General features: G+C 41.2%; 1 protein-coding gene across 1 annotated transcript; it reads left to right on the top strand.

Annotated features, from left to right (window-relative positions):
* The first annotated feature begins 210 nt into the window (after positions 1-210).
* On the top strand, positions 211-2004 carry LOC149827682 (vicilin Cor a 11.0101-like). Its single transcript, XM_090018554.1, has 4 exons — positions 211-793; positions 1106-1281; positions 1501-1581; positions 1681-2004. The coding sequence occupies exons 1-4, from the start codon at positions 211-213 to the stop codon at positions 2002-2004; spliced, it is 1164 nt and encodes a 387-aa protein (XP_089874680.1).
* Positions 2005-15906: the final 13902 nt, after the last annotated feature.

Below are 15906 nucleotides of genomic sequence, written 5' to 3'. Positions count from 1 at the left end.
CCCTTTTTCCAGTCCGGTCGTCTCATAGAGACTACCCTTATCTCGTAGCTCTCTCTCTCTCTCATGGCGTCCAGTACTCTTCTGGTCGTCTTCTTACTCATATCCCTTTCCTTTCTTTCATTCTCACCCTCCGTATGGAGCGAACGAGACCCACAAAGCGAGTGCAAGCAACGATGTCACCGCGAGCTCGGCGACGAGCGAGAGCGCCGCATGTGCGAACGCCGGTGTGAGGAGCGGGGTCAGAGCGGGGAAGGGTGGGAGTCGATCTTCTTACCGGAGCGCGACTCCCACAAGGAGTGCGAGCGGCAGTGCCTCCGGGAGGGCCAGGGCCGGAGCGAGAAGTGGCTCAAGCAGTGCCAGCGCCGATGCGAGGAGGAAGAAGCGGGTACTGGTGGTGGTAGTGGTAGTAGCAGGCAGAACCCGGAGGGGGAGTGCTGGGAGAGCTGCCGGAGGGAGGGCCAAGGCCGAAGCGAGAAGTGGCTGAAGGAGTGCCAGCGGCGCTGCGAGAAGCAGCAGCAGCAGCGGGGCCGGCAGGCCGGCGAAGATGCTGAAGTGACCAAGGAAAAAGGAAAAGGAGAGCAGAAGGAGAATCCTTATGTGTGGAAGAAGGATGAGTTGAAGACCAAGTATAGGTCTGAGCACGGATCCTGCGAGATGCTTCCCAACTTCGCAAAGGGATCTGACATTCTCAAGGGGTTAGAGAACTATAGGGTGGAAAAGTTCGTTGCCAACCCCAGCACAGTGTTGGTTCCGCACCATAATAATGCTGATTCCCTCCTCTATGTCTGCAACGGTGAGTGATGGTTTACCATGTTGCTGCTTCTTGTTCATTAAGTTGTCATACTATATTTTCTTTAAGAAGGGATGTTATGTCTTTAGATTCAGTTGTTAGTTTTTTTTTCTTTTCATGGTTTTATTATACAACATAGTGGTAAGATAGGATTGACCACTTTTGGCAACCCTTTTATGTACCGGTCCCTTTTGTATATATGTGTTCAATGGTCCATATAGACGAAGGCAAAAGCAAATAAGTGCATGTTTTTTATGGTGTAGTATTATAGTATCTGATGGCTCATGCTATAGCTTCTTGGTGCTAATGGGACAGGCAAAGGAACGATAGGAATAGTGACGGAAGATAAGCAAGAGACGTTCGATGTGAGCGAGGGGGACGTGATGGTCATTCCTTCGGGGACGATGTGCTTTGTTGCAAACACCGACGAGAGGGAGCAGCTCTGCATGCTCAAGATATTCCGTACTGTTTCCACTCCCGGGAAAGTCGCGGTATTCCTACACCTCTCTCTCTCTCTCTCTCTCTCTCTCTCTCTCTCTCTCTCTCTCTATATATATATATATATATATATATATATATATATATATATATATATATATATATATATATATATATATATATATATATATATACGGTTTGGGTGTGTTGTAATAGATATGGAATGCATAGCGAATGCCACTCTTTTAAGATTTGAGAGAATTTTCTTTCAGTCCTTCTTTGGAATCGGAGGAGAAGAGCAGGAGTCATTCTTGCAGAGCTTCAGTTCAGAGATACTGGAAGCTGCTTACAATGTAAACACCTCTCTCTCTCTGTCTTTGTGGATGGTATGGTGAATCAGAATTTTACTCAATCGTATGCGTGTCGATTCCTGCTCTCTTTGCCTTAAACAGACACAAAAAGATCAATTGAGGAGGGTGTTTGGCACTCGCAAGCACGTCATCACCAAGGCGTCGCCCGAGCAAATCCGTGAAATTTCACGCAGCGGATCGAAAGGTGGCGCTCAAATTTGGCCATTCTCTACTGAAAGGGATTGTCAGGGACCATACAATCTGCTCAACAAGCGGCCCTGGTTCTCCAACAGACGTGGGCAGATGCACCGAGCTGATCACAATGATTACTCTCCTCTTGGCTACCTCGACATAACCGTCTCCTTCGCCAACCTCACTGCTGTAAGTCCTTTTCTCCTTCTTGAGACCATATATGCGATTCTATGATCAATTCATTCCAAGCATATGATTACTAGTATAAATGTTGAGAGTTATGAACTCTGGTGTGTGAACTCTGTCTATTTTGTTTGGTGAAGCGAGAAACTCATTGAGTTCAATTGCACCATGCTATAATAGGGTTCGATGCTGGCTCCATCATACAATTCTAGGGCAACCAAGATCTCCATCGTGACCAAAGGAAAGGGATACATAGAGATGGCATGTCCCCACATAGCAGGAGGCACGCAGCGTGGTGAGGAAGAGAAGCAAGGGACAAGGTACCACAAGGTGAGCTCGGAGGTGGACACAATGAGCGTGATCGTGGAACCAGCAGGGCACCCGGCTACCATCGTGGCTAATGAGGACCTCCACATTGTGTGCTTTGATATCAACGCTCGTGGCAACCACAAGTACATGCTCGCAGGTAACGTGTGCACCGATTAATGTTTATTTTGTTAACTCTTTATAAAAATGTTAATTGACCGAACTCTCTCTCTCTCTCTCTCACACACACACACACACACACACAGGTAAGAACAATATATACAACAACTTGGAAGGGGTGGCGAGAGAGTTGGCGTTCGGTGTGTCTTCCAAGGAATCACAACAGCTCTTGGGTGCTCAAGAAGAGTCGGTCATCTTGAAAGGGCCAAAGGAGAGGCGTGGAGGAGGAGGAAGCAGAGGGTATGCCGACGCTTAGAGATAATAGTAGGGCGAGGCGCTAAATAATCTCTCTGGAGAAGAGAACTGAGTGTGTAGTTTGGGAACTACTATTGTACATATAAGTAAAAGGAGAGTACTGTAAATGCTTGTCGCTGCTAACTAAATAAGAGCTGCCATGAGATGACCTTTTCTCTGGCATTTTCCCACTTTCATTGGCATTTTTTTGTTTTTCCGATTATCGTCTTTCTTCGAAACTGTTGAAGACGTCCCACTTTAAGCACGTCTGCAATCGTAATCATGACAACACTTTTCTCAAGTTAAAGTGAAACATGAGAAAGTGCAAGCTTGACACCTGAGAATGCTCCTGTTTTTTTCGAGGATTCTCATTCTCAAGAATCCTGTGACAACCGATAATCACAGCTTCTGTGGCTTATCTCGTGATCAAGGAACATGTTTTTTCTTGCCCAAATTAAGGGCCCTCGGATGTTAATTGATCCGATTTGAGTGAGGAAATTTGTTTAGTTCAATTGGGTAGAGCACATAACACCCGGTCGATGATCAGACTTAAATCTGGTGTGTGTAGGTCTTACATCTGAATCCAAATTCAAATGCAAACTCGAATTCAAATGCGTTGATTACCCTGTACCTCTGTAACCAATTGGATATTAAGTGTTTTCATGCTTCTTTCGAAATATCTAGCAAATATCTAATTTGATTGGAAGCTGTTGAGTTAGATCCATCCTTATTTGGGTGGTCCCACTTCTTGAGTCAAGAATAAAAGCGGTGGGGGACCAGGGTATGGCCCATGCTGACCCGGCCTGTAAGGTAATCGGGCCCAGAAGGCCCAGTCCATTAACTTGGTCGGGTGGTCAGAGCTGGATTATTACTGGATCAAGTGGGGCTTAGGCTTGGGCATGGATTGGGTCTGTTGGGCCTTACCCAGGCTAAGTCTGGACAAGAGTTAATAAGTTTTTGTTTTGTTTTAAAAAGCACATGATGAATGAAACATGTTAAATAAAATATGTTAAAAGAGTTTTTTAAGTTTTTTTTTTTTTAAATTTGACCACACAGATGGTCTATGAACTCGATTTGATAGGCATCAGCTTTTGTTCGTAGCATTCAATTCTGATATGAGTATAGTGATACGATTTAGACGTGGACCCAGGGCAGGATCCAACTAAACAAATCCAAGGTTTCAAACATAGATCAACATAAAACACTGATCCAGATCCAAATCTGCTCATATGAGTCTGGATCAGACCTGAACACATATTTTCTTATTTTTAAGATCCTTATCTGAGAAAATTTTGTCAGATTCGGGTAGGAGGTTCGATAGAATCTGATCCGTTTGCACCCCTTGCCAATAATCTTATCGCCCTCTATTATAGTTGGGTCGCAAGTAACAACCAGTAGGCCTGGACTCAGGTTTGATCCATGTAGTCCAGGTTCCAGTTCAAGTCCAATGTCAAATGTGCCAATTTTATATGTGGATTGGATTAAAGTCTTAAATTCGGGTCCAGATAGGATTTGATTTGATTGTCAATGACCTTGGACCTGATCAAGCATGCTGGCCATCAATTTAAGGGTGTACCTGATCCCAACCCCTAAGAATGTTCAGAGCTTAATGCATAGTCAGAAATGTCATCTATAATTTGAAAATATCAAAATTTTGCAGTTAAAAATGCAATATTTTAGAAAATAAGAAATATTGTTTTAACATGTTAAAATTGTGCTAAAAATGTTTTTTTTTTAGATTTTTACCTGATCAAGCATTCTGCCCAGCAATTTAAGGGTGCACCTGATCCCATCCCCTAAGGATGAGGTTAATGCATTGTCAGAAATGTCAACGATAATTTGAAAATATCAAGAATTTGAAGTTAAGACTGCAATATTAAAAAAAAAATCAGCTAATATTGTTTTTAACATGTTAAAATTGTGCTAAAGACAGTTTTTTTATATTTTTATATTATTCATATTTTTTGGATAATCCAAGAAAACTGCCTCACTTGCTTGCAAGTTCATTGGTGTAAAAAGCACCAGTCCCCTTCACCAATCAATAGGGCTTCAAATGGATCAGATATGGTCAAGTATCTGATCCAAATCCAAGATGTTGTTTCCGGATTTGGATCCTTTAAGTAAAATCCGAATGTACACTCAGATTGGATTTGGATCTGTTCAATCAGACTACTCTTGGGTTTGGGTGGGATCAGTGTCGGTATTTTAAGTTGTATCTGAACTTGATCCAAATAAAAATCCAATTCAGTTTCATTTTTTTACTTGTAAATAGCTTTTTTCTTCTATTTTCCCTGGATCCAGTATTACCACATGCATTTAACCTCACCTCATCTGATGTTCAGATTCCAATCTGGATTAAGATTTACTGTTTACAATTTTAGATCTAGATTCAGATCTGGCAAGAGCTGGCCCAAATCTGACCCTTTGGAACTTCTGCCTATCAGGGAATACACCCAGCTTTGGCCTTGCAGCAAGGGATGCATAGGGCTGTCAAACAGTGAGTACCCGACCCATCAGGGTATACCTAAACCCGCCCATGTAACAAATTAACAGGTTCCAGTTTGAGTTCGGGTTTTGCCGGGTCATGAAAATGGAATCCCATAATCCGAGTTTGCATAATTTCAGAAATTTATTTTTACTGACAATACATATAAAATACTCAGGTCAGGTAGGGTTCTCTGCAAAAATCACAGCCCAAACCCAGCCCACATATTGTTGGGGTTAGGTTTGGGTCGACCCGCATATTATTCGGGTCGCAACTTTTCATGCTTATACCCAGGAATTTGAGTGCAGGTCAGGTCTAGTACCAGAATCAATTGACAGCCCTAGGGATGGGTACTGTGGGTTTCAAACTGGTGATGTCCCTTCAGCTGGGTGACTTTAAACAGTCGCCCTTGCAACTGAATGAAACCTTTATGGGCTATTTATATATTTATTGTATAATTTTATATTATTTTGTATATTTTTATTTTTTGAAAAAATCAATTTTTTTTTAATTATTGTGAGATTTTCCCGAGAACAAGATTTGTGACTGTTAGGTTACCGTTGAAAGTTTAAAAAACTCTGGTAGGGAAAGAAAATTTCTACATGTGAAATATTAACGTTTTACATTTATACACAGAAAAGAACCCTGGTCTATATCTGCATACACATTAGAACCACTCAACGAATTACCACAAAGAATTGAGAACAGCAATGGGCTTCTTCTAAAGCATGCTACCCAGAACTAACAAAGCAAGTATTGATAAGGAAGAGAAGCCATAGATCCTCTGAGCTGAGCTTGCTGTTGGCGATGGAAGGACGGTTCCGATGACTGTAGGCGACGACGACACCAGTAGTGGAACCACTACCAGAGGAGTTAGTGGCGCCGGTGATGGCGGTGCACTAGCTTCTGCAGTTGTCACCAGTGGCATAGCTGTGAAAAATGGCAAAAGGGAGCTAAGAAGAGATCATCTTATAAGTTCGATAGGATTCAGCCCCAAAGGGGTTTGGCATAGTGGGATGGGGCCTAGGCCGCTAGGCTGGAGGTTTAGGTTCCAATCCTATGGGGGTAACCCCTTGCGCAAGCCAAAGCGTGGCGAATCCCTGCAGGCAGCAAGGGGTAAGCCCACGGAGTTTTACGCTGTCAGGACAGTGATCGTAAGTATGGCAGGCAGAGCCAGCGCGGCTAGGTCTCTGATTCTTGGAGCGGTTTCTCCATGTAAGTATCGAAAAAAAAAATTCAATAGGATTCCAAATTCTAAGCCTACCCTTGATCAGGTTTAACTACCAAATCTTGCTTCTAGGAGAACTACTTTTAGATTAAGCTAATGATGTCATGCTAGACAAATTATAGTCATAAAAGTTTAAAACAGAAAATTTAACGCCAACGAGAAATTTAAAATGTGCATTTTAGTCACAATTTTTATGGACAACAAAATTAATTTAAAATATGAAATACCTTTTACAAAGGAAAGAATGAAAATAGGTTTGGGGAAAATATCCTCTTTTTTTATTGATGATATTTTTCGCAGTGGATATAATCTTGTCTTCAACGGTCAAGATCTTATAGATTGGTATTTAACTGATGGAGGAAGCGATGGAATTGTGGGTACGGGTAAGCCAGAGGTTGTCAAAGAGAAAATAATTAGAAAAGAAAAAGGAGTCTTCCAAGCATGAGTCGTGCAAGCAGGTACTTAAACGGGTCAGACTCGAGTCGGATCTAGGCATTACCGAGTACAACTTAATCAGGTCTGACCTAATCGTATTTGGATTCAGAGTCATAAAACCAAATCTAGATCCAACTTAACTTAAAACCCAATATTTACTCTTAATCAGGTTTGGATATGCAAAACTCAATACCAAACATGAATCCGATCATTAATTGGATCCAAGTTTGGATATCAAATCCAATTAATCGGAATCTGATTCGGGTCAGATTTTTTTTTTTGTTGATAACTAGGAAAAAAACACACATCGTTCACCGAGTTCATTGAGGTAAAAACCTAGGGGTGGACATGGAGCCAGGTAACCGATGGGCAGTCAGGTACCCAGCCCGATGCGAGCTGGGCCAAGGCTGCAGATTGCAGACCTGGCACGATAATAGTCAGGCCCAGCCTGGCCCAACTACTAATCGGGACCTTAGCCCAGCCCAAATACAATTTGAATGGGCTTGGCCAGTCCTGGCCTGACAAGAACCCGAACCCCACAATAATCATGCCACAGGCTCATGTCAGCCCTGAGTTCATGTTGGGCCTGTAGGGCCCCTATTCAGGCTGGCCCACCCCGGCTCTATGTTCACCCTAGTAAAACCTGAGGTCTGGCTCCCTCGCCAACCAAAGAGTATGCACCAGCCATAGTGACAAATCTCACGAGATTTATGAAAAATCTCGCAGAAAATTACATGAAAGTTAAAAACAGCAATTTCTTAAGTAAATATCTATTAAGTAAATATAAACGACAAAGAGTATGCACCATGTAGAATATACAAACTTTGTAAGTATAACCTGTGAACCTCTATTAAGTAAATATCTTTAATGAGATCCGTAAATGTATGCTTACATTCACAAATATTTGTATATACTAATCTTGTGCCTCATTTGTGAACTTTTCGAACATTCTCACATTGAACATGAGATTCACAATTTTTTCAAAGACAGTGTGAACCTCCATTTTTTCTAAATGTTCGTAGTAGCATTAAATGTGATACTTCAATAATTATTTAAAAAGTGATGGTTCATATTTTAGGGTTTGTTTTTGCATTTTAGGACTTTGTTTATGATTCCCAATCCCTTTTGCTCCATCGTGTTTTTCCTATAAAAAATTTTGTCATTTCTTCGTCTAGTATTTTTGAATAACATCATCATCAGCTAGATATTTCGGTAAGCACATCTTTAACAACTGAAACAAATATTTTTTGAAATTTCTGTTATGAATCCATTTTTTTTTAATTGAACATTGGCATAAATAAGTTATTTTGGTATTCTCGTTTTCAGTTAAATGAATAGATAAAGGTGCAAGTCTAAAAATTGCTTCATATTTTACTTGTTTATGTTATTTTGATATTTTTTTTTGTTAAGCACATTTTTTGGCACTTTCTTTTTCAAATATTGATTTACTTTTAGGCATGTCTGTTTATCCTATACATTGCATTTTATTTCTTGATTCCACTCTTGATCGTAAATCTAATACATTTTGTAGATTTTGATTTGAGTTTCATGATAAAAAGTTCATCTTCTCACATACCTCTTAACTTGTTCTAAAGACAATAAGTGTCAATTACCAGTTTGTTCATTTGTTTTTATCAAAAATTGATGACTAAAGAGTATGTCATTGAGACAACAATACCTACTGAGGTTACAGAGCAAAGAGGGCAACAAATACCTTATTCACTTACTTATTTGTCCTACTATAAAGTACGATTGAGGCTTGAAATATAGATATAGAAGGAACCTGTTTTATCGCAAAAAATATGGGTAATCAACATATACCACGAAAAATACATCATGACTAAGAGAAAGCTCAAAAAGTTGGGCTTAAATAAGCAAATAACACCTTCAATGGACAAAAGTATTGCAAAATTAAAGGTTGAGAAGCTTGTGGCCAAAACCATCTTTTCCATCTATGAAGCATTGAATGAGGGAATTCATGTCTGCAGCCATGTGAAAAAGTTGAAGAAACCAATGATTGAGTCTAAGGTTGTTGCTAACTTCAATGCCTGACTAGAGGAAGCAAGAGACATGACTACCTGTAGTGACAATGGTGAGATGCAAATGACTGAGGTGGAGAAAAGGAAGGCCTGTAAATGTTTGCTAACATTAACAAAATGAACATGCTCATATATATATTCATTACATTCATTAAAAAATGAACATGCTCATACATTCATTCATTCATTAAGAAATGAGTATGCTCATACATATATTAAAAAAATAAACTTGCTGATACAATCCTTCATTCATTTCATTCATTTAAAAATGAACCTCCTCGTACATATCCATTCATTAAAAAAATCAGCATGATCATACAATCATTTAGAACTAAACAATCTCATATATTACATTCATTTTATTCTTTCATAAATGAATATATTACAAACATTCACAGTATATACATTACTGTTATAAAGATTCATAGTATATACATTCTTGTTACAAACTATATAGAAATAAAAAATATATCTTTTTGTAAATGTATCTAAGCAATAGAAACAAATAGGGGCACCACATTGTAGAGGCTAAAACTACTGCCCTCGTGCTCTTAGCACCTCAAGCTCCCTATCCTTGATAGAGATAATGAGGTCCTTGCTAGAGAGCAACACTACTCGAGTTTGCAAAAGTTGTTGTAGACCCAAAATAATGAATTCATTGGTCAACAACTCCATATCATTGAATTTAAGCAGATCATGCAACCCAAGGATTTCAGCTCTTGTAAGAGCTAAGTTTGAAATCTCTTCACTTAAAGTCCTTCATTGCTTCTGTCTCCTTGCCCCTAGTTGCTCCTCTTCCTTTCATATGAATATATATATATATATATATATATATATATATATATATATGTGTGTGTGTGTGTGTGTGTGTGTGTGTATGTGTGTGGTAATAAATTTATAAACAGAGTTAATATATCTATATGTGCATTACCATCTCATTGAAACCTTTCTTCACCATAAAATTACTTGGCAATTGTTGGGTGTCAGCAAATACATTTTCATGGTGATGGAGTCTCACCCTGCCACTCCTTTGTAGTTAGCAGAATTGTTGGAATACAATCCAATATCACCATCGTCATCGTGTCAATTTTTTAGTTTAAAGGAAAACAACAGTGGATAATCATTAGAGCTATCCTTCAAACAAGCTAACACAATTCTGCTAACAATGGAGGGGTGAGAGGGTTGTTGCTGAGTAGATCCAAATTGTTAGACAATTGGACTGGTCATTTGGTGGTCAACTCCAATTATGTTATGCAATTAAATATTCTTCTTCACGAAATCCATGGCTTGGACAACTAGAACTTCTCTGTAGGAGCATCGTTACCTGCATAATAAAGTTTTATTCATGGTTAGCTCTATATTGTATTATTTATAAAAATATAACCACTTTTTTAATATATACTGATGCAGAGCAGGACTGGGTCCAGTCTACACCGAGTAACCTAAGCAGAGAACTGGGTCTGCGCGAGGGGGTTGAAGATCGGACCCATGCAGCAGATTCGATCCAGATCTTGGTACCAAAGCGCCAGAGTGAGGCACCCCTATGCACCTATGCCAGACGAGCCCAGACCCAAGCTTCTCAGATTTGGTTTCAACGTGGAGAGCTTCTCAGATCCGGCTTCAATGCATAGGCGACCCAAATCACGTTTTGGGTCCATTACTGGACCCGAGACCTGGGTCCGCCTATAGCCTTTAAAACCCCTCCTCTAGGGTTTTGTGCAGACGGAGTTGATTAAAGATTAAGCAGCCGTTCCCTTTCAGCAGTTTTTCCTTTTGTCATTTCCTTTGATTCTTTCTTGTTTTTTTTTGCATTTACTTTTCCAATACGTCCTTGCTTGTTCTGTTTTTCCCTATTTATTATTGCATTCCATTGTCAATTGATTGGTTAATGAAATAAAGCAGTCAACGTGTATTCCACGGTGACCTTTCATTCATATTATCAGTGCATTGCACGACTGGAGTAGTCGTGGTGCCCATTTATCTCACGTCGAAGCGCCTCGTTGCAGCAGTATTTATGGAGTCACTCGTATCATGATCCGCCATGCTGCATCTAAAGATCAACAAGATTCCTCCCACTACATCAAAGTGGTATCAGAGCCCAGGCCTCCTCCTTCGGTAGCGGGATGGCTCAAGAGGTGAGGCATGATCCTACCGGTGGAAGAGAGTGGGAGGGAATCGCCGTTGAAGATCCGGTGCTGCGAGTGCTTGACACAGTAACTCAGATTCAGGAAAATCTACAACGCATCAGCAAAGAGGTCGTGAGTTTGTCGTGATCCGTGGATGGGATTGATGAACGACTCAAAGCCATCGAGTCATCCGGATAAGCACGCACAACCTCCTTGCTGAAAATAGGAGCGAAAGTGGGTGACGATGCAGAAAAACAAGAAGTTGCCACTGCTGTCGAAGCAGGCTAATCGATCCCTCGTGGCCACACCACCGCCCTGAACCTGGTACTTTCTCTAATGCCAGACTCAGTCACAGCTGCTACCCAGCCTCTCAGTGCCTACTAGACCAAGCACGGAGCTCTGGCCGTGCCTCCCAGATTTAGCTGGGGTGCGCAGGCTTGGCCTCATGCCCAAACACCTGTGTCACAGCCTGGGTTTGGCTTACCAAGTCCCAGCATGACGCTGGGCCCAACTGCTGGCCCAACCACGTTTGCCCGAGCAGGGACTAACCCGGTCCACTGTCTCGGGCCTGTGCGTGGGGGCGCTGTCGCAGGCCCTTCGCATGTAGGAAGTGGTGGTCCCCTATGGGCGGGTCCGGACCTGAGAGGGTCCATACCCGAGCTTGTGATATCAGGTCCCCCACCCGGGTCCCAGGGACCGTCCTTTGGGTCTCAGGGAGTGGGTTCAAGCCTTGAACCCATTTACCCGACCTACCCAGTTCGGTCTGGTTCACGATTCACCCCGAACCAGATCCAACCTATTAATTTTGATACCCAATTCAGATCCCCAGTCGACCCAAGCCCATATCGGACCCAGATGAAGCTCTAGTTTGAATTTGAGCAGGGTCACAACCAGGCTCATAATCATATGGATCATGGGTCGAGTTCAAACCAAGCCTTTTATCCCCACAACTTGATCCCCAATCCAACCTACCTAAATCTGGGTCCGACGAGTAGTTTAGGAATAGACACAGATCTATATCTAATCGGGCGAATCAACCCAATATTATACCAACTAGACTTAATTCCTGAACCATAACCAACCCATTAACCCGTCCATGATCCAAAACCCAATATTGTATCCGACCCAACACCACTATCCTAGCCCAACCCATAATTCAAACCCATATTATCCCATTCCTACCCACCTACAGCCCAAGACCCGACCATTCCTTCCACCTATAGCAGGACCTCCTGTCATACCGGTGCCACAATGCCTGCCACAGATGGATCCCGCCCATGGTGGGTTGAGTTGCAGAGGTCGAGGGAGTAACAATGACTAGAGCGCGTACTGACTTGGAAAGAGATGCAGCAGTTGATGCAATCTAAGTTCATGTCGTCAGATCACACTGAGAGGGCCTACAAGAAGTACTTGACCCTACGTCAAGGCACCAGTACTGTGGCAGAGTACACTGTTGAGTTCCATAGTCTTTCCCTATGAGTGCAGATCAAGGAGACCGCCCGCCAGCAGGTCACGAGGTATATTTCTGGTCTCCATCCTGCTATTTCTGACGACTTCAGTTATATCACAATCAAGTCATTAGATCAGGCAAGCAATTATGCCATGAATGTGGAGGAAAATTTGAAAAGGAGGCAGGAACATAGAACATCCTGTAGTGATCAGTCCAGTCAACCCAAGTCGAGTTTTCCAACCAGGGGAGCGAGCTCCTCTGAGAAAGAAGACTCAAAGTCCACCCCTAGAGTCGACCCTAGCAAGTCCGATCAGTTCGGACCCGCGTACCACACCAGATCTAAAGGTAAGCCCAGTGACTCTACCATTCGTTGTTTTAGGTGTCAAGAGTTAAGTCATGTTGTGTCCAAGTGCCCCACTGTGAGCAAGAACACCCATCTTGCAGAGGGCATTGTTGAGTCTGTGTCTGATAGTGAGAGCGAGGGTGAGTCGCTAGTTGAGGGGGATGATGAGATGAAAGTCGTAGAGTTTGACGGCAGCATCGAAAATTTGTTAACCATCCATCATGTTTTGACCACATCCTGAGAGTCGGCCCCGACAAAAATGGTTGTGGAATAATATTTTTAGAACCTGGTGCAACTGTGAGGGGCGTGCGTGTGATGTTATCTGGTTTAGATGCATGTACACAAAAATGTCAATTTTTTTTTTATTTTTGTATGACTGGTAATCAAAGTAGGCATTTGAGAACAAAGTGTAGCATATATGATTGTTTTTGGCATAATCTAACAGTTTATAAATTTTTAAGCCCCATAAAAATTTTTATTTTCGGAACTGAGTCAAATAGAGTAGTTATTCATGAGAAAATTCAAAGAAAAGAGAGTATTTGATTGTTAGAAAATTTTGAATCACTTTAGTATAAGTATGCACAGTATGTTTTCTGAAAGAAATAAGCAATGGAAAGATGTGTTTGAAAAATGAGTTTAAAAGAATAGAGCTACGTTTAGTTGTTGATGTCTTCGTGAATCCTAGTAGTAGAACTCAGACACGAGATGAAGTGTTTGAGTATCTTAACGAAAAGGATAACGAAGGAGATCATCTTCTTGTCTAAGTCGATATCTGTGGCCTTTGTAGTTCGAGTAAGTAGAATCTGAAGGGTGTTTTACACCTGGTGCCCCAAAGCCAACTGGTTTGGGAGCCACTGGTTTGAAAGCTTGTTACATGGACTGCATAGAAAGCCTAAGAGATAGAGACATTGCACAGGACGAGAGGAAGACTATACGTAAACTATTAGAATAGAAAGTCTAGTGACTCGAGCAATTAAGTCCGAGGGATACTCTGTATCTAGTGCCCTAAGGTCGGCCGGCTTGGGAGTCACTGACCCAAAGCTCGCTACACGGGTCACGAAAACTGACTATTCGAAATAGTGCTCATATGAGAAGAATGCGCAAGAGCTCAAAAGTGGAAGAAAAAGAGGGAAAATGAAATAAAAGAATGAGCTAAATAAGAAATTTTTCATTGCTTAAGCATAAATGTGTATTACTGTGCAGAAAATATACAAGTGAGAATAAATGAGTAAAACATGAGAATACTTGACTTTCGGAGAAAAATCATGAACTAGCTACAATATTAGAAAAGTGAAGGAAAAGAATTTTTACTGTGGTGGCATGAGATTTTTAAACTTGTTTTGAGAATGTCAAATACATGAAATATGTATTACAACTGTATTCTTAAGAGCCTAATATTTTTGAAAGATCATCCTCGCATTTCATTGATGTTTGTGGGTAGCATCACTGCAAACCCTCACGAGACCTTACTCGTCCACTAGTGTAAGCTAGGGGTTTAAAGGGCTTGTTGCATACGCTAAATGCAACCGTGATTCCTACGAAAGTGAGTTAGTATTATGCATTCATACTTAGCATTTCTTGTCTTCGTTGCATATCATAATTAGGGTTTGTTAAGGGACTAACAAACATTCAAGCATGGGGGTATTTGATGATGCATGAAATGCACATCATGTAAACAAGTTTTTCATGCATTTTGTATCAAGTTTAAGGTTTTAAACCCATGTTTAGATGTGTTTTGATAGTAAGGGGCTATGGTTTGAATTTCAGAAAAATCGGAGTTAAAATGAGAGAGTTATGGTTATTTCAGTGTTTGGGCACGGATTTCGAGGTGGATCAGATCCATATCTGACCCAATTAGGTCACTTGGACATTGGATCAATTCTTAAAAAGCCTAAAATCCAACCCACACACATATCCATACCCATTTCAAAAAGTTTTGCAGAAAACCCCTTAGAAAGTGGCGCCTAGTAAAATATATTTTTATAACCCTGTTTCTGAAAACTATCAAAAGTATAAATTATAGTTTCCAGCAAACCCTAGGCGTCTTTGGCATTGGGATTGGTGCCTCCTACAGTGATTCTAGCTCCAGCACCTTCCAACCTCTCATCCCACTTCATTTCCATTGAAAATTGGGTTTTTGCTTGGAAATCAAGCATTACTCTATCTCTCTTTCCATTCTTTTTCGTTTCTTTAGTATCCTTGCTGCGTTTTCTCACCATTTGCTGTGTTTTTGCAGGTGTAGCAGAGGTGGAGACCATTAATATTGCTTGGAAGTGCGAAACACCCCAACAAGATGAGCCGACCCTACCTCCATCCGGTTTTCTAAGCCCTCTGATCGCGAATCGGCACCCGTTCCATCTTCGATGGATCTCCAACGTGTTGCAGCTGTAGATATCCTGTTCGTGGTGACATTCCAGCATTCTCGAACCGTTCGGGACGTCAATCCAAGGCCATTGTCCGCTCTCTTCTTCCCCACGATCGTCGGATCGCCCTAGAGGTAGATCTTCTTCTCCCTTTTTTTCTAGCTAAAACCCAAATCGTGTGTGCTTGTTTTCGTGTTTTCTTTTCCGTGTGTTTGCTGTATTTTTCGTGTTTCAACCTTAGTATAACATTCGTGCACCGACCAGCACGTTAGATCTAGGTGTTGTTTCATTGTTTCATGATTCAAGGATCGATTTTTATTGTTTTTATGCAAAACGTGTAAATCGGCTAGAAGAACCTAAACCAGTGGCTCCCAAACCAGTTGGCTTTGGGGCACCAGGTGTAAAACACCCTTCAGATTCTACTTACTCGAACTACAAAGGCCACAGATATCGACTTAGACAAGAAGATGATCTCCTTCGTTATCCTTTTCGTTAAGATACTCAAACACTTCATCTCGTGTCTGAGTTCTACTACTAGGATTCACGAAGACATCAACAACTAAACGTAACTCTATTCTTTTAAACTCATTTTTCAAACACATCTTTCCATTGCTTATTTCTTTCAGAAAACATACTGTGCATACTTATACTAAAGTGATTCAAAATTTTCTAACAATCAAATACTCTCTTTTCTTTGAATTTTCTCATGAATAACTACTCTATTTGACTCAGTTCCGAAAATAAAAATTTTTATGGGGCTTAAA

The sequence above is a fragment of the Nuphar pumila genome, chromosome 10, assembly GCF_984573655.1.
Source record: "Nuphar pumila chromosome 10, dmNupPumi1.hap1.1, whole genome shotgun sequence".
In the NCBI taxonomy this organism is placed as follows: Eukaryota; Viridiplantae; Streptophyta; class Magnoliopsida; order Nymphaeales; family Nymphaeaceae; genus Nuphar; species Nuphar pumila.
This window is presented reverse-complemented; position numbering and strand designations above follow the sequence as displayed.

Coding starts and splice junctions, on each gene's coding strand:
- LOC149827682 (XM_090018554.1), top strand. CDS start 211: ATGTGCGAACGCCGGTGTGAGGAGCGGGGTCAGAGCGGGGAAGGGTGG. Junction 794..1,105: donor CCTCCTCTATGTCTGCAACG/GTGAGTGATGGT, acceptor CTAATGGGACAG/GCAAAGGAACGATAGGAATA. Junction 1,282..1,500: donor CCACTCCCGGGAAAGTCGCG/GTATTCCTACAC, acceptor ATTTTCTTTCAG/TCCTTCTTTGGAATCGGAGG.